Source organism: Lithobates pipiens, unplaced genomic scaffold, assembly GCF_037356315.1.
Source record: "Lithobates pipiens isolate NorthernLeopardFrog02 unplaced genomic scaffold, aLitPip1_a1.2 Scaffold_22, whole genome shotgun sequence".
Lineage (NCBI taxonomy): Eukaryota > Metazoa > Chordata > Amphibia > Anura > Ranidae > Lithobates > Lithobates pipiens.
The window spans coordinates 348,313,887-348,332,009 of NW_027507784.1; the positions used below are offsets into that span (position 1 = coordinate 348,313,887).

Below are 18,123 nucleotides of genomic sequence, written 5' to 3' on the forward strand. Positions count from 1 at the left end.
TTACTGCAGCCTCGGCTGCACTGAAGATGAATGAAGAGGAGACGGAGGCTTCAGTTCATTCATAAACTGAATCACAGTAAAACACAGTTGGGGTTGATTTACTAAAACTGTAAAGTCTAGTGCAGCTCTCCATAGAAACCAATCAGCTTCCAGTTTTTTTTTGGTCAAAGCTTTATTGAACAATCTGAAGTTAGAAGCCGATTGGCCGCCATGCACAACAGCATTCGATTTTGCACTCTCCAGTTTTGGTAAATAAACCCCAGTGAGTGATCGGTACCAATCACGCACTGTGTTCATTTAGAAAAGAAAGGGGCCAGTAAATGACATATTTACAGGCCCCTAACCCCACTTCCCATCCTGAAAATCCCCCCCATGTGCCTGCAAGCTGCTGGGAAGGAGCGGAGAGGAGGGAATCCAGCAGCACTGCTGGGGGAGCCCAGGCAGCTGAGGGAATTGGATAGTGGTATAGTGGGCAGGAGGGGGTCATCGATGCGACGGGTGATGGAAATTCCCGGAACCGATGTTTTGTGGCTCTCCCTGTAGCAGATGAAAGCCGGCAAGAGGGAGGAGGAGGAAATTCCGGCTTTCAGCTGCTGCAGCGAGAGCCACAAAAGATTGGTTCCGGGAATTTCCCTCACCTGTCACACTGATGACCTGCTCTGTGCTCATGCAATTCCCCCGGCTGGGTGGGGGTGGATGACTTTATGTGCCCCCATCCACCTAGGGCCCCTGGGCAGTGCCCAAGGATCCCTGTGCGTGTAGACGGCCCTGATATTATCATCTGTTTAATGTGCAGTTGCCATGGTGCTGCACATGTGATCAGTTATGACAGTGGTCATCCACCCTGTGCTCAGGATCCACTAACAGGCCAGGTTTGCAAGATAACTGAAATCCATGACAGGTGATTTAATTTGCTGCTCAGTGATTGCCATACTCTAGTCTGCATCTCCCCCAAGGTAATACATAAAACCTGGCCTGTTAATGGGCCCCGAGGACAGGAGTTGATGACCACTGGGTTATGACACCAGCAATTTGATGGCTTTTGACAGTTCAGTAGAGAGCACAAGCAACTGTGACATGCCTTGACCTTGAATGTAACGGTTTTGGCAAACCATTAAATTGCCGGGTTACTTCTGCTTTAGGCTTTGAATATATATAAAAAAAAAAAACAAAGAAACCAATTGGCCGCCATGCTTTAAATTCTTGCTGCTCCAGTTTTGATAAGTTCCCCTCTCTGTGATTGTTATGGTTTGGCGTCTGCTCTACCATACTGCTCTGTATATACTGTAAATGTCTATTTCTTGTGCAGAAGGAGTTTGTGTTGCAAGAAACTCAAAAACAACCCACAATATCGTAGAAGCCAATCAGAAATCATCTTTTAGGAGTAGAGAACACAGAAAAAAAGAACTGTAATGTGTACAAAATGTAACGTGGTCACTGCTGGGGACATCTCAAGAGAAGTCTATCTCATGAATTCTGAGGTCTGCACTCACCTTCTGGGTGCCCCCTGGGATGTTATAGTTGATCTCTATGGTTCCACATCCAGGATATCCCGGTAAGGAGAAATCGCGTCTTGTGTCTCTCATAGTTCCATCTGGCTGATCTCCTGTGACTTTCCCATATGAGTCTCCACATATCGCACACACCGGCTTACGGGCCGTGAGTTCCTTCAGACATCCCCTACAGTATGCATGCTTACACTTCTCCAATATCACCTTATCTTCTATCTCACATTGGCAGATAGGACATGTGTCTGGCTCTTCTGCTTTCTGTGCAGCAGCTGAAGACCTGCTGCTATGCATTGGCTCTCCTGAGGGAGCTGCTGTCTGACTTCTTCCTGGATTCTGGTTTCCATTGAGTTTCTCCTCAGCAAAAGCGACATGGACTGGATGGCCGATGAGGATCACCGTACCTTTGGAATATTCCATCACAACAGCAATTCCCCCCATCATCAGCTTTTCCTGCACTATAGCGAAATCTCCATCCTGCAATTCTGGCTTCACACTGATTATTTTTTTTTGAATATTAAAGAAAGTTTTCTGCAGAAGAGTGATGAAGCTGTGAGAGGCGTGAGCTGACAGGTCAGGGGGGGCATTCACGGATTTGAAGGTGACAAGTGAGCTGCCATTCTTTCTATTTTCTTCTATATGCACATTGTACTTCTTCTCAATGTCGGAGATCTCCTTGAGCTTTAATTTCTTCAGGATATCCATGTGTCTGGCGTCTACCTCCATCTCAGTCCTCATATTGCCGGTGGAGATTTTCACAGACCTGCGAGGGCGAGCGGATTTATGGTCTGTGGATTTATGGTCTGTGGATTTATGGTCTGCCTTCTCTAAGAATTTCTTCACCTGGGACAACTCATCTCTGGGACCACGAAGGATGATGCCCTTGTTCTCTCCTCGTATCACCAGGGTATTACGCCACCGGTCTGCCACTCGCTCTTTGATGTCAGAGAATGTCAGGGGGACAACTGAGGGGTCCATATCTACCTGGCTCCAGTCAGCCGTCACCTTCTGCACCTTGTCTGTGAATGTCTCCTTGGCTTTCTCAGGTGAGGATTCTGGTCCCTGAGGGACAAATCTGACAGATGTGGATCCATCCGGTGCGGAGCGATGGGAAATCTTCACTCCAAAGCTTCTCTCTATCTGATCCATCTCTGTTCTGTGGATCTCCATAATGTATTCATATAAGGCTGATGGACAGCTGACTTGGTCCGCCTGGCTGTCGGTGGGACTCCAATCACTGGATGTGTCTGGAGGCTTCTCTGCACCGAGATCCTGTTCCTGACTCCTCTTTTCGAGATGTTGGTACAATGAAGCTATCTCACCAAATGTTCCCATCACCTCCACAACACCAAATTCAGCTTTTATAGTGAGACGCGGAATTTTAACTTTTACTTCCTCCTGTAAAACTTCACCGAACCATTTCTTATCTAATCTTGCGGTCACCGAGATAAAGGGCTGAAAAGACTACAAAACACAGAATAAGACAGGTTAGGCCATGTCATTGGGCACAACAGAAAATACAAAACATAAACGTCTCTTTTCCTGTAACATTTCCACCAATATGCTTTGTACTAAGTTGCTGTATTGTAGAGCGAGTTCTGCTCGCCCCGGGCCAATCCTAACCAGAGTATTGCAGAACTGGCAGTAACAGGTTTCCTTTAGCGCTCAGGTCATTGGACTGACACTGGACTGCTTTTCACCGGACCACCAGAAACTGACATTTACACGCCTTACCTCAGTGGTCATCATCTCCTGTCCTCAGGGCCCACCAACAGGCCAGGTTTGCAAGATAACTGAAATCCATGAGGGCTGAGATCATTTTCTGCTCAGTGATGGCCGTATTCATAGTTTCATAATTTGTAAGGTTGAATAAAGACACCAGTCCATCCAGTTCAACCTAAGTGAGTGTCTACCCCTATCCTTGTACATTGCACACTCACATCGGTCCCTACCCTCAAGGATCCCACAATCTAAGGTCCCCATTAAAATACTAGGGCCAATTTTGGACAGAAGCCAATTAACCTCCCTGCATGTCTTTGGAGTGTGGGAGGAAACCGGAGTACCCGGAGGAAACCCACGCAGGCGCAGGGAGAACATGCAAACTCCAGGCAGGTAGTGTCGTGGTTGGGATTTGAACCAGCGACCCTTTTTACTGCTAGGTGAGAGTGCTAATCACTACACCACTGTGCCGCCCACTACACCACTGTGCCGCCCACTACACCACTGTGCCACCCTAGTCTGCATCTCCCCCAAGGTAATACATAACACCTGGCCTGTTAGTGGGCCCTGAGGACAGGGATGATGACCACTGCCTTACCTTATAACAGGAATTTATTTTACCATAACATATTTTGGAGTTACACAGCTAGCATCCTATCCTCACTTGTCTGTTGGCAGGAATAGTTTTCTTGGGGTACACAGGACGTTCTTCTCCATTACATCTTTTCAGCATTTCCACAGATACACTGGAGTGGATTTACTAAAAAGGCAAATAGGCTGTGCATTTTGCATAGTGCAGTTGCTCCAGAGCTTAGTAAATGAAATAAAGCTTCACTTTATAAAGAATATCCAAAACTGTGCAAGGAAAAAAAAAATAATAAATAAAATTTTTGCTTGCATGTGATTGGATGATGGAAGTCAGCAGAGCTTCCCCTCATTTACCAAGCTCTGGATCAACTGCTCTTACAGAGTGTAACTGTGCATAGTCTATTTGCCTTTAGTAAGTCAACCCCATTGTGCACAGATAAGAAAACGTACCAGAATTCAGGACCCTGCTGGGCCTCCTGGGAACAAAAATGCTGGGAACCTAACATGGTTGGTGGCTACAGTTGGATCATATCACAATAGAAAGCAGTTTAATAAATACATGACCTACCAATGTTTACGGAGGAAGCTGGATATTCTTGTCTCAAGAGGAGGAGATCCTGGGGCAATCTCCGAAGTGAAACTCCTCCTCAGGAAGTGTCAATATGACCGGCATGCCTCTTTGGTTCTGGAAAGGGACTATGGGAAGTACCACTCGCCTGACCCTTACCAGAACTGCAAACAAGGTGTAGCTGTTAAAACGGTTGTTGGCCTTAAGGACAGTACAGGTTCCTTGACAAAGTCCAGGTCAGGGATCCTGGAGGTCGTGAGGTCTTTTTATGCTGACCTTCTTGGGAGGAAAGAGCTTGACCGTGACAAGATGGACAGCTTTTTGGACTCTACTCCAGGTCTAAATGGTGGAGATGTTCCATTGATGAATTTGACAGAGGAGATCACAGTTGATGAGGTGATGAGGGCGATTGATCAGCTTGCCATCAAAAAGTCACCTGGACCGGATGGCTTGACGGATGAGTTTTACAAAGCCTTTAAGTCTATTCTGGCCCCACACTTGGTAGAGGTTTTTAACAGTTGCCTTGCTGAGGGGGTGCTTTCCCCTTCCATGAGGCACTCGGCTGTGATTCTTCTTTCAAAGGGTAAAGATCCTTCGATGATTGAGAATTGGCGCCCCATCAGCCTTCTTAATGTCGATAGAAAGATACTGGCAAAGATTATTTTCTGGCGCCTATCGTCAGTAGCAGAGTCTTTGCTTTCTCGCCATCAGCACTGTTCGGTCCAGGGTAGAAGCACCTTCACAGCGGTTTTAGCTGTCCGGGAGGCCTTGGAGCGGTGCAGGGCTGCAGGCTGGGGAAAGTATTTGCTGACATTGGATCAGGCAAAGGCTTTTGATCGTGTTAACCATGAGTACCTGTGGTTGCTCCTTAGTAAGTACGGTCTGCCGGGTGGTTTTGTTGATTGGTTAAAGGTCTTGTATAAGGGGGCAGACAGCTTTCCTCTTGTTAATGGTTGGGTTGGGCAGTCCTTTGAGGTTGGCTCCGGGGTGCGCCAGGGTTGTCCTCTGAGTCCCCTGCTCTATGTGTTTGCAATCGACCCCTTCATCAGGAGGCTAGAGAGCGGCATGTTGTGTGGGGTGCCAGTGGGGCTCCCGGGTGAGCCACCTTTGAGGGTTGTTGCCTATGCGGACGATGTGTCGGTGATTGTCACTGGGGCAGATGAAGCAGAGGAGGTGGTCTCTCTGACATCACGGTATTCTGAAGCATCAGGCTCCAAGATCAATCAGGAAAAGAGTGAAGTTTTCTGGATGGGAAAGGAAGGTGAGGGGTTTGATCTCCCGGACACCTTTCCAGTGCCCCAGGAAAGAATTAAGATTCTAGGCATTGAATTTGGACCCGGCGATTATGGCCTCAAAAACTGGGAAGGCAGGCTGGAAATTGCCAATACTAAGGTGGTCAGCTGGAAGAGATGGAAGTTATCTCTGAGGGAAAGGGTTGATCTGATTAAGACTTACCTGATTCCGATCTTCTTGTATGTCAGCTTTGTCTGCATCTTGCCAGTGTCTCTCTATGCTAGGATCAGTAGTGTGTTCTTCCAGATGCTGTGGGGGAACAGACTGAACCCCATCAAGAGGAATGTCACCTATCTATCCAGGAGGGAGGGTGGCTTAGGTATGGTCAACCCAGTTCTTTTCCTTTCACTGCTATTTCTCAAATGTAACATTGGTAATATGCTTGCAGTGGAACCTCCTGGATGGGTAGGCATATTTAGATCTTGGTTTAGGCCTTTTCTACGACTTTGGGAAGAAGGTGGCCAAGTGAAGAATCTCAGGGGTCATCGTGGTCAGCTACCAGCCTATGTTGCTCCGTGCCTGAAGTTACTGCGGCAGTGGTGATTGTCGGCTGAATATCTCAGATCGGTTTCGAGGAAAGTCCTTATGAGTCGAATCTTGGGCGAAGTCTTTCATGACCCACTGGCCTTAAGGGATTGCCCAGGCCCAGTTTTGAGGGTGGGGTTAAGATTGATTAATATGGACAGAGTACCCCCTAAATTTAGGGATCTGGCCTGGTTGTGCTTCCATGGGAGGCTCTATGTTCGGGGCAATTTGAAATTCCGCAGTGGGGTGGATGGTAGCTGTCCTCGGGAGGAGTGTGCAGGTGAGGAGGAGACTATGGACCATTTTCTGCTTCATTGCCCCTTTAACATAGAGGTGTACAAACAGGTGGGGCGGGCCCTCGGTGTCCCTTTCCTCTTCAGGCTGGGTTATGCTGAGTGGGGGTATGGAGCATTCAATACTGGGGTTTTTTTTTTGTTTGGATACACTTTTTCTAGTTAGCCTAGTAGTCCGTTATTTCACCTGGAACGCACGGTGTCAGGTCAGCATTCGGCATAAAATCCTTCCTGTTGAGGTGGTGGTGTATGACATTCTGCATGAGGTGGAGAAGATTCGGGTGCTTGAGAGAGACAAGCGGAGTCGGGGGGCTTGAGAGAGACAAGCGGAGTTGGGGGGCTTGAGAGAGACAAGCGGAGTCGGGGGGCTTGATTGAAGGTTTGGAGGGGTTTCAAGCCTTCCTGACTGCCAGGAGTCTCTTTCCCGGGTGTGGCTGGACGGTCTCTTATCACCCGAGATTTTATAAATTATGATTCATTTTTGATAAATGGCTGCGTACATAGGTGATGGGTTGTGCCTCTTATGCCGCGTACACACGTAGCCGACTATCCGGCGGACTTAGTCCGATGGACTTCCCTCCGGACTTTCCGAACGGGCTACTTGCCCACACACGGCACTTTTCCAGCGGACTAATACGGCGTACTAAGTCCGCCGTACTATCCGCCCTACTTTCGAAATGAACGGACTCGCCCACACATGCGGAGGAAAGTCCGCTCATTTTGAGCGCGTCTCCAGGTAAGCGGGGGCCCGCGAAGGAGACGTCGCTGGCCCCGCCACCTGGTATGGACTTAAAGGGGAACCCCAACGCTGAAAAAACGAGGCAACATCTGAAGAGAAGAAGAGAAGAACAGAAGGCGGCGACGACAGCGGCGACAGAAGACCGGGCCACCGCCTGTAAAAGAGCTAGGTCTGGTATGAATATTAATGCGTTTTTTCCCAGATCCATACCAGACCCTTATCCGAGCACACTACCCAGCCGGCCAGGAAAGGGGATGGGGACGAGCGTGCGCCCCCCCCCCTCCTGAGCCGTACCAGGCCGCTTGCCCTCAACATGGGGGGTGCCTTGAGGAAGGGGCGACCCCGCCTCTTGTCCCTATATAAGTCACCGCGCAGCGCGTCCCTGGCATAGTGGCCGGACAGAGCGTCGAGTCAACATCTCCAGGAGAAGAAGAAGAACGGAAGGCGGCGGCGGCGACAGAAGACCGGGCCACCGCTAGTAAAAGAGCTGAAAGAAGAAGCGGTGGCCTGGCAAGAAGAACCGAAGAGGGGGACAAGACCCCCGAAGTCGGGAGAAGAGGGCGGCGGCGATGAAGAAAGCCGGACTCCTCCGCTAGCAAAAGAGCTAGAAGAAGATAGCGGAGGTGTCCGGCGAGAAGACCCCCGAAGACGGAAGACCCCCGGAGCTGTGCAATAAAATATTTTAACCCTGTGTGTTGTGTTTTTTTGTACTTTATTTTACAGGTGAATGGGTAGGGGTACATTGTGCCCCATACTCATTCACATAGGGTGGGGGGCCGGTATCCAGGGGCCCCTTATTAAAGGGGGCTCCCGGATTCCGATAAGCCCCCCAGCCCGCAGACCCCGACAACCAATGGCCAGGGTTGTCGGGAAGAGGCCCTTGTCCTCATCAACATGGGGACAAGGTGCTTTGAGGTGGGGGGGCCGCGCGGCCCCCCCTTCCCCAAGGTACCCCCCATGTTGAGGGCACGCGGCCTGGTACGGCTCAGGAGGGGGGGGGGGCACTCGCTCGTCCCCCCCTTTCCTGGCCGGCCGGGTAGCGTGCTCGGACAAGGGTCTGATGTGGACCTGGGGGGGACCACCACGCCGATTTTTTCGGCGTTGGGGTTCCCCTTTAAGTCCATACCAGGTGGCGGGGCCAGCGACGCATCCTTTGCGGGCCCCACCTACCTGGAGACGTGCTCAAAATGAGCGGACTTTTCTCCGGGCGGGAAAAGTCCGCTCATTTCAAAACTACGGCGGACTGGCATACACACAGCCGGATTGTCCGCCGAAATGCAAGTCCGGCGGGAAGATTGGAGTGCAAAACTTACTTTCTAAGTCCGCCGTACTTTCGGGTAAAAAAAGTATGCCGGAGGCTACACTCAGGGGGATTGTCCGGCGGACTTGAGTTTGCCGGACTTTTCCACCCGCTTGTTTGATCGTGTGTATGCGGCATTAGGCCCTCTCTGCTGCTTTATGTAAATAGTTTTCTAAAAATGGTAATGGATTATGTATTTTTGTATATATTCTGAACATGGATGTATATTTCTTTGTTTTCTGTTGACGTTTTATACTATGGTTTTGTTTTTTACTTTTGTATAAAATTGGTCGCTTGATTCTTTTTTAATAAAAGATCAATAGAGCCCTAAGGGCCAAATAAGAGCAATCAAAGGGCAGCATCTGGACCCAGGGCCACAGTTTGGAGACCTCTACCCTAAAGCAATCGGATATACAGTATTCTGGATCAGCAATCCCTGTTCCAGTTCTGTCATGGCACGGGGAAAAGATCTCTTCTACGTAACCCCCCCCACACACTGAACATCTAATTTCAGTTATATCACAAATCAAGCTCTTTTAGTCTAATGTTGTCAACATTTTTACTTTTGTGACGGACCCAACATGTATCTTGGTGATGACTTCAAATTCCAGATTACGCCCCAAGCTCAATGGCTCTGGTTGGACAGCCTCCATTCTAACAGGGCATACCTCTAAGGGGTACTGGGAATGTCACTGAAGGCGGCATTAACAAGACCGTATAGATAAATAAATCTAATGAGTATATAATCAAAAATCAATCAAAATATAAAAAGGCAACTTTTTGTGATGCTTTGAAGGGATTCTATGATTACTTATGTAGCGCCCACCACTTTTGGGTGGGTGCTACCCTTTTCCCCCCGAAAATAAGACCTAGCGTGATTGTCGGTGATGGCTTCAATATAAGCCTTATCCCCCAAATAAGCCCTACCCCGTTTCCCAGAACAGCTCTACCCTGAAAATTAGACCTATAAGGACTTTATCTAGGGCTTATTTAGGGGTAGGGCTTATATTGCAGCCATCACCGACAATCATGCTAGGTCTTATTTTTGGGGAAACATAGTAGTAGATAAAGGATAGGAGAAATTGCCAGTGCCTTACTGTTCTTTTCATTTAGGTCTGGAGGTTTGGTTTGGGTTAGGGTGGAGTTGTAGGTTAGAGGGGGGGTGTGACCACCTGTTCATCACCCTGGAAAACCCTCCTTTGCTTCTCCAGAGCAAGTTCTGGAAAGGAGGCGGGTGCAGGGGCTGAGGGACAGGCAGTGTGTATGGCCCTTGCCCAATCATAAATTTGTTTGGGGCAGGGGTGGGTTCGGAGACTCCAGAGCTGGAAAGGCACGGAACTCAGCTGGAAAGCCTGGGGGGGGGGGTTCGGAGACCCCAGCACTGGAAAGCCACGAAACTCAGGCAGAAAGCCTGGGGGGGTTCGGAGACCCCAGCGCTGGAAAGCCACGGAACTCAGCCGGAAAGCCTGGGGGGGGGGGGTTCGGAGACCCCAGCACTAGAAAGCCACGGAACTCAGCTGGAAAGCCTGGGGGGGGGTTCGGAGACCCCAGCGCTGGAAAGCCACGGAACTCAGGCAGAAAGCCTGGGGGGGGTTCGGAGACCCCAGTGCTGGAAAGCCACGGAACTCAGCTGGAAAGCCTGGGGGGGTTCGGAGACCCCAGCGCTGGAAAGCCACGGAACTCAGCCGGAAAGCCTGGGGGGGTTCGGAGACCTCAGCGCTGGAAAGCCACGGAACTCAGGCAGAAAGCCTGGGGGGGGGGGGTTCGGAGATCCCAGCGCTGGAAAGCCACGGAACTCAGCCGGAAAGCCTGGGGGGTTTGGAGACCCCAGCGCTGGAAAGCCACGGAACTCAGCCGGAAAGCCTGGGGGGTTCGGAGACCCCAGCACTGGAAAGCCACGGAACTCAGCTGGAAAGCCTGGGGAGGGGTTCGGAGACCCCAGCGCTGGAGAGCCACGGAACTCAGCCGGAAAGCCTGGGGGGGGGGGTTCGGAGACCCCAGCGCTGGAAAGCCACGGAACTCAGCCGGAAAGCCTGGGGGGGGGGGGTTTCGGAGATCCCAGCACTGGAAAGCCACGGAACTCAGGCAGAAAGCCTGGGGGGTTCGGTGACCCCAGCACTGGAAAGCCACGGAACTCAGCCAGAAAGCCTGGGGGGGGGGTTAGGAGACCCCAGTGCTGGAAAGCCACGGAACTCAGCCAGAAAGCCTGTGGGGGTTCGGAGACCCCAGTGCTGGAAAACCACGGAACTCAGCCGGAAAGCCTGGGGGGCTTCGGAGACCCCAGCGCTGGAAAGCCACGGAACTCAGCCGGAAAGCCTGGGGGGGGGGTTCGGAGATCCCAGCACTGGAAAGCCACGGAACTCAGGCAGAAAGCCTGGGGGGTTCGGTGACCCCAGCACTGGAAAGCCACGGAACTCAGCCAGAAAGCCTGGGGGGGGGGGTTAGGAGACCCCAGTGCTGGAAAGCCACGGAACTCAGCCAGAAAGCCTGTGGGGGTTCGGAGACCCCAGCGCTGGAAAACCACGGAACTCAGCCGGAAAGCCTGGGGGGGTTTGGAGACCCCAGTGCTGGAAAGCCATGGAACTCAGCCGGAAAGCCTGGGGGGGTTTGGAGACCCCAGTGCTGGAAAGCCACGGAACTCAGCTGGAAAGCCTGGGGGGGGGGGGTTCGGAGACCCCAGCGCTGGAAAGCCACGAAAGTCCGTTTCACCATTCAAGAAGCTGGAGGTAGCTGAAAACCGACCTGAGTAGACTGGGGACACCTGGAAGGCCTGGGGGGTTCAGAGACCCCAGCGCTGGAAAGCAACAGAACTCAGCCGGAAAGCCTGGGGGGGTTCGGAGACGGAAACCCTGAGGGGGTTCGGAGACCCCAGCACTGGAAAGCCACGGAACTCAGGCAGAAAGCCTGGGGGGGGTTTGGAGACCCCAGCACTGGAAAGCCACGGAACTCAGCCGGAAAGCCTGGGGGGTTCGGAGACCCCAGCACTGTTAAGCCACGGAACTCAGCCGGAAAGCCTGGGGGGGGGGGTTCGGAGACCCCAGCACTGGAAAGCCACGGAACTCAGCCGGAAAGCCTGGGGGGGTTCGGAGACCCCAGTGCTGGAAAACCACGGAACTCAGCCGGAAAGCCTGGGGGGCTTCGGAGACCCCAGCGCTGGAAAGCCACGGAACTCAGCCGGAAAGCCTGGGGGGGGGGTTCGGAGATCCCAGCACTGGAAAGCCACGGAACTCAGGCAGAAAGCCTGGGGGGTTCGGTGACCCCAGCACTGGAAAGCCACGGAACTCAGCCAGAAAGCCTGGGGGGGGGGGGTTAGGAGACCCCAGTGCTGGAAAGCCACGGAACTCAGCCAGAAAGCCTGTGGGGGTTCGGAGACCCCAGCGCTGGAAAACCACGGAACTCAGCCGGAAAGCCTGGGGGGTTTGGAGACCCCAGTGCTGGAAAGCCATGGAACTCAGCCGGAAAGCCTGGGGGGGTTTGGAGACCCCAGTGCTGGAAAGCCACGGAACTCAGCTGGAAAGCCTGGGGGGGGTTCGGAGACCCCAGCGCTGGAAAGCCACGAAAGTCCGTTTCACCATTCAAGAAGCTGGAGGTAGCTGAAAACCGACCTGAGTAGACTGGGGACACCTGGAAGGCCTGGGGGGTTCAGAGACCCCAGCGCTGGAAAGCAACAGAACTCAGCCGGAAAGCCTGGGGGGGTTCGGAGACGGAAACCCTGAGGGGGTTCGGAGACCCCAGCACTGGAAAGCCACGGAACTCAGGCAGAAAGCCTGGGGGGGGGTTTGGAGACCCCAGCACTGGAAAGCCACGGAACTCAGCCGGAAAGCCTGGGGGGTTCGGAGACCCCAGCACTGTAAAGCCACGGAACTCAGCCGGAAAGCCTGGGGGGGGGGGGTTCGGAGACCCCAGCACTGGAAAGCCACGGAACTCAGCCGGAAAGCCTGGGGGGGTTCGGAGACACCAGTGCTGGAAAGTTTCACCATTCAAGAAGCTGGATGTAGCTGCAAACCGACCTGAGTAGACTGGGGACGCCTGGACTTTCCTGAGCTGGCCTGGGAAGAAATCGCAGGTGAGGCCTGGGACTTCCAGCATTTCATCAGTACCGCATATCTTTCAGAGAGGCATGGGCCAGTTCATTAAGGGAAAGGGTTCTTTCTACTCGTGCAGCACAATCAAGGAGGCAACTTATACTTGTCCTGCACTAGTCACACAACATGGACTGCAGCATCAAGAATAAAAGTTATTGTTTCAACGGTTGAACTGTGTCTGTGATTTGTAAGTTGTACATGTTTATCTGCATTACTACAGCGGGGTGGAAGGAGCGGGGGTTACACCAGCATCTACTGTAATGAACTACCCAGCAGCTCCCAAGGGAGTAGTGCGCTTCACTTATATATGACTATTACAGATGAAATGATGGTTTGGTCCAAACCACTTTGGCTGGTCATATGGTTTCATTTTGCCCATCCGGCGGTCAGTTGAGTGGGAACCGAACATCATATATAGAAATGGTATTTCTGGTGAAAGTTTCCCACCGTCACTGGTTCCCTAGTGAACAGCCACAGGCAAACGGCTATATGGCTGGGAGTCCCTGACTCCATAAGCAAAGGGGTGGGGATAACCATGACATCACTGCCCAAATGTAGACATTTAAAGTGGATGTAAACGCTCCATATCCCCAGTGAGGTGACCGGCCTCAGGTGATACACAAAGAGGAAACAAATCCTCCTAAGTTGTACATGTTTATCTGCAGGCTTCTCTTCTCTATATCCGTTCCAAGTACTGAATTTACAATGTTTGTATGAGCTGTCAGAAAAAAGGAGGCGGAGAGCAGAAGTTACATTCTGCAGAGCTCAGCGAGAACCGATTAGATGGAAGGGACAAGCCCCCCTTTCACACAGCAACAGAGCTGAGGCTGTCAATAACAGGCTGTGTACTGGAGCTCCCTCTCCTGTCTCCTGTTTTCTCTTGGTGTCAGGAAAACTTGTCAGAAGTGACTGAAGATAGCAGAGGAAGGAGGCAGCAGACAGACATGACACTTTTCCAATGGAAATTCCAATCGTGTGTATGGGGCATTAGTGCTCTGGACTAAGACAAGTACACACTATAGAGCGTATGAGTATGCTCTGTTCATCTTTCATGTCTGAGGTTTACAACCGTCTTTGTAGTTCACTGGACCCAGCTTGAACCAATCCCAGGGCAATTTGGCTAATCCCCAATGATCATTTATATATTTTTATATGATTGATCACACAGAAATGTATTATTGTAGTGCCCATAATATATTTATATCTATACTTTTGTCATGAAGGGGGAGAACTTTGACCCCCAAAACGTATATTGTAAACCAGTAAATCAGTTAGGACTTTCCCAGATTTGGTCTGGTGCTCCTTCTGTTGGGATATGCCTTCAATGACTTTCTCACTACCCATTGGAGGAGGATTGTCCTGCTTGCAGGGGAGTTGCCTTACCAGAGCCAATAAGTGTTTCCTCTTCTCGGTACAAGCAAGTTTTGGATTGCCAGCACCTCTCGCAGTTATCCCTTTAGAATGTAAGGTGAGGACAGGTAGAGCCCCACCCATATCACCCAACAAATTCCACCCCAACAATGAACACACATATGTACCTCTGGGGGGGAAGAAGGACGGTTCCTCACAGGTTCCTCGGGGCTCATATGGCATCCTAATGAGTTCCTTCCGTGCTCATTCCCGTGCAAGAATTGATCCAGACTCTTCTCTCCATTCACTCTCAATGGTGTTGGTACAGAAGTGTTAGGATCTTGCTCATTCCTATCAATTGCACCATCCCTTCTGTAGTCGTCTCCTCCTCGGCTGGTGAAACCATCTCTATGTCTTTTGGGACCTCCATCCATTGAGCCGGAACCTGTCAGTGAAGAATTTTCTCCCGTCTGAATATCTGAGTATTGATAGTTTTCTTGTTTGTAACCTAGATGCACAAAAAAAAAAAGGAAACATATTTTTGAGCACAGCTTCTGACTCCTCCGGGAAGGAACACATTTGGCATATAAATATGTCCCCAACACCTGAACACACCACATCACAGTGACCTCTCTACAATGTTCAGCCTATCAAAATCACTAGGAACCAGAGACATCACTATGGCACGAGACATTCAGAAGGTGGAAGTCATGTACTCCGAGAGGAGAATACCTGACTACTGGTGGTTAGGGATGAGCCGAACACCCCCCCCCCCCCCCCGGTTTGGTTCGCACCAGAACTTTGCAAATTCGTACGAACTTTAGAACCCCATTGAAGTCTATGGGACTCGAACGTTCGAAATTAAAAGTCTTAATTTTAATGGCTAATATGCAAGATGCTGTCCTAAAAAGGGTTTGGGGACCTGGCTCCTGCCCCAGGGGACATGGGTCAATGCCTAAAATGTTTTTTAAAACGGCCGTTTTGGCGGGAGCACTGATTTTAATGACGATTAAAGTGAAAAAAAAAGTGAAATATTCCTTTAAATATGGTGCCTGGGGGGTGTCTGTAGTATGCCTGTGAAGTGCCACGTGTTTCCCGTGTTTAGAACAGTCCCTGCACAAAATGACATTTAACGGAAAAAAAGTCATTTCAAACTGCTTGCATTTTTTTGCAATATAGCTAGCTCAGAGCACACAGAATCTCCTACAACTGACTGAAAGCTCTATTTAAAACGAGCAAGATAGTTAGCTATATAGGTGGATATAATGGTGTATAGTGCGGTCAGGGCACGCAGACAGCACGCACAATCTCCTACAACTGACTGCAAGCTCTATTACAGAAGAGCAATATAGCTAGCTATATAGGTGGATATAACGGTGTATACTGTGGTCAGGGCACGCAGACAACAGGCACAAACTCCTGCAGATTGCTAACAGCTCAATTACAGAGGAGCAAGAACGCAAAATCGGCCGATAACGATCGGTGTGTACTGTGTTGAAGGTACACAGAACACCCACTAACTCCTACAGACGCCAACACACTACACAAGGCCGGGCCTCACTGGCAGCCTTATATAGTGTGGAGCGTGTATATTGTGCTGGAGGCACACAACACCCACTAACTCCTGCAGATGCCTTTATTATAGAACACCAGAGATAAAGGGGTATATACAGATGTATACTGTGCTGTGCTGGAGGCACACACAACTTTCAATAACTCCAGCAGATAGCAAGTGGGCTCAAATAGAGAACAGCTATGTAGGTGGATTATAGCGGTATGTACTGGGTACAGAGCACGCAGACAGCACGCACTATCCTAACACTACTGACTGCAAGCTCTATTATAAAAGATAGATCACTAGCTATATAGGTGAGGTGAATATAGTGGTGTATACTGCGGTCAGGGCACACAGACAATAACCAGAAAACACCAGAGATAAAGGGGTATATACAGATGTATACTGTGCTGTGCTAGAGGCACACACAACTTCCAATAACTCCTGCAGATGACAATTGGGCTCAAATAGAGAACAGCTATGTAGGTGAATATAGCGGTGTATACTGGGTTCAGAGCACGCAGACAGCACGCACTATCTCCTAACACCGACTGAAAGCTCTATTATAAAAGATAGATATATCGCTAGCTATATAGGTGAGGTGAATATAGCGGTGTATACTGCGGTCAGGGTACGCAGACAACAACCACTACAGAAGAGCAAGATTGAAAAATCGGCCGATAACGATCGGTGTATACTGTGTTGAAGGTACACAGAACACCCACTAACTGCTTCAGACGCCAACACACTACACAAGGCCGCCGCGCTGGCGGTCTTATATAGTGTGGGGCGTGTACTACACAGCCTGAGCTATGATTGGCCACAGGCATCCTGCCTGTGGCCAATCATGGCTCTCCTCGCTGCCGGCACTGTGATTGGCCAAGCATGCGGGGGTCACAGTGCATGCTTGGCCAATCATGAGCCAGCAATGCACTGCGATGGCGCAGTGCATAGTGGGTCGTGAGCGCCACACGAATTTGGCGAGAACGGCCCATAACATTCGGTATTCGCCGAACAGGCGAAGAGCCGATGTTGGAGTCGAACGTTTGTTCGACTCGAACACGAAGCTCATCCCGACTGGTGGCAAAAATAGGTCAAAGGAAGGGAGGGGGGATAAGGAAGCCACTCTAGGGGTCCCGTGTTCGCACCCTACCGGTGCCACATATTGCACAGGCAAGTTGCAGTATGTGGCACAGCCCTGCCTACTAAAAGTGAGAAAGAGAGAGAAGAATTCTTATCTTCCCACTTGGGCCATAGTAAAATAAATCCTTAGTTTGAAGTGGAATACCGGGCTTATGGCTGCAGTAATATGCCATCACCCTGGTACGTGTTTTTTTTTTTCAGCCAGAGATTCTCTAACTGCTAAAACAGATCCAAGTGGCTAATTAGCTGCTGGATCACTTTTAGAAGTGGCAGGAGGGGTTCGGGGGTTGCCCCCCCCCCCTTCCCGCTGCTTTCTGATGGTTCTAGTGCGTACCGGGATGATCAGTGGGTCTGGGAACTAATTCGGCGGATGTGCCGGCTGACCACAGAGAAGAAGGAAAGATGGCCTCTGCTCATCTCTATGGCCTAGGAGGACCGGACATCACCTCTGGTTCCGGTCCAATGTAAACAAACCCTTTATTTTTTTAAAGCTTTGAATCAATGTTTTTTTTTTTTTTTTTTTTTTTTTTATCAAATTCTTTCCATTGTAGAGGAGAGATGACTTATAGACCCCTGATCTCTCTATAAAGAGGACCTGTCATCACTTATTTCTATTACAAGGGATGTTTACATTTCTTGCAATAGGAATAAACTAAATTTTTTTTTTTTTTTTGAAAAAAGGAACAGTGTAAAAATAAAAATAAATTTAATAAAATAAAAGTAAAAAAAAAAAAAAGAATAAAAAAAAAAAGTTAAAGCACCCCCTTCCCCTCATGTACAGTGGCAAATTCATATGTAAACAGTGATCACACCACACGCGAGTTATTAGTCACAAACGCCATAGCGAGAGCAATCATTCTAGCTCTAGACTTTCTCTGCAACTTATATGGATTTTTTAAGTACCGTAGTTTTCTGCCATTCAACGAGCTTGCAAAATTTAACGCATTACATGTTAGGTATCTATTTACTTGGCATAACATCATCTTTTACATTTAAAAAAGTGTGAGAGAAGTTTGTTTGAAATCTTTACAAATTTATTAAAAATTTCCCATGTACATAAGTATCACAGGCTCCTCCCACGTACACAAGTATCACAGGCTCCTCCCACGTACACAAGTATCACAGGCTCCTCCCACGTACACAAGTATCACAGGCTCCTCCCATGTACACAAGTATCACAGGCTCCTCCCATGTACAGAAGTATCACAGGCTCCTCCCATGTACAGAAGTATCACGGGCTCCTCCCATGTATATAGGTATCACAGGCTCCTCCCATGTACATAAGTATCACAGGCTCCTCCCATGTACAGAAGTATCAAAGGCTCCTCCCATGCACATGAGTATCACAGGCTCCTCCCATGTACATAAGTATCACAGGCTCCTCCCATGTACAGAAGTATCACAGGCTCCTCCCATTTAAATTTTGGGGCGGATGGAAAAGGCCATTCAGACCAGTC

The 18,123-nt window shown here is 49.9% G+C and overlaps 2 protein-coding genes across 3 annotated transcripts in view; both read right to left on the bottom strand.

Moving 5' to 3' along the window:
* Positions 1 to 18,123, bottom strand: part of LOC143925145 (protein mono-ADP-ribosyltransferase PARP14-like) — a 316,169-nt gene that overhangs the window by 252,303 nt on the left and 45,743 nt on the right. The window lies entirely within an intron of this gene.
* LOC143925146 (E3 ubiquitin-protein ligase DTX3L-like) overlaps positions 1 to 18,123 on the bottom strand; it is an 84,489-nt gene that overhangs the window by 11,268 nt on the left and 55,098 nt on the right. For both annotated transcript variants that reach the window (XM_077449764.1, XM_077449765.1), the window contains 2 exons: positions 14,157 to 14,476; positions 1,494 to 2,972 (listed from right to left, as the gene is read on the bottom strand). In XM_077449764.1, coding sequence (XP_077305890.1) covers positions 1,494 to 2,972; positions 14,157 to 14,476 — 1,799 coding nt within the window. The remainder of the gene's footprint in view (positions 1 to 1,493; positions 2,973 to 14,156; positions 14,477 to 18,123) is intronic.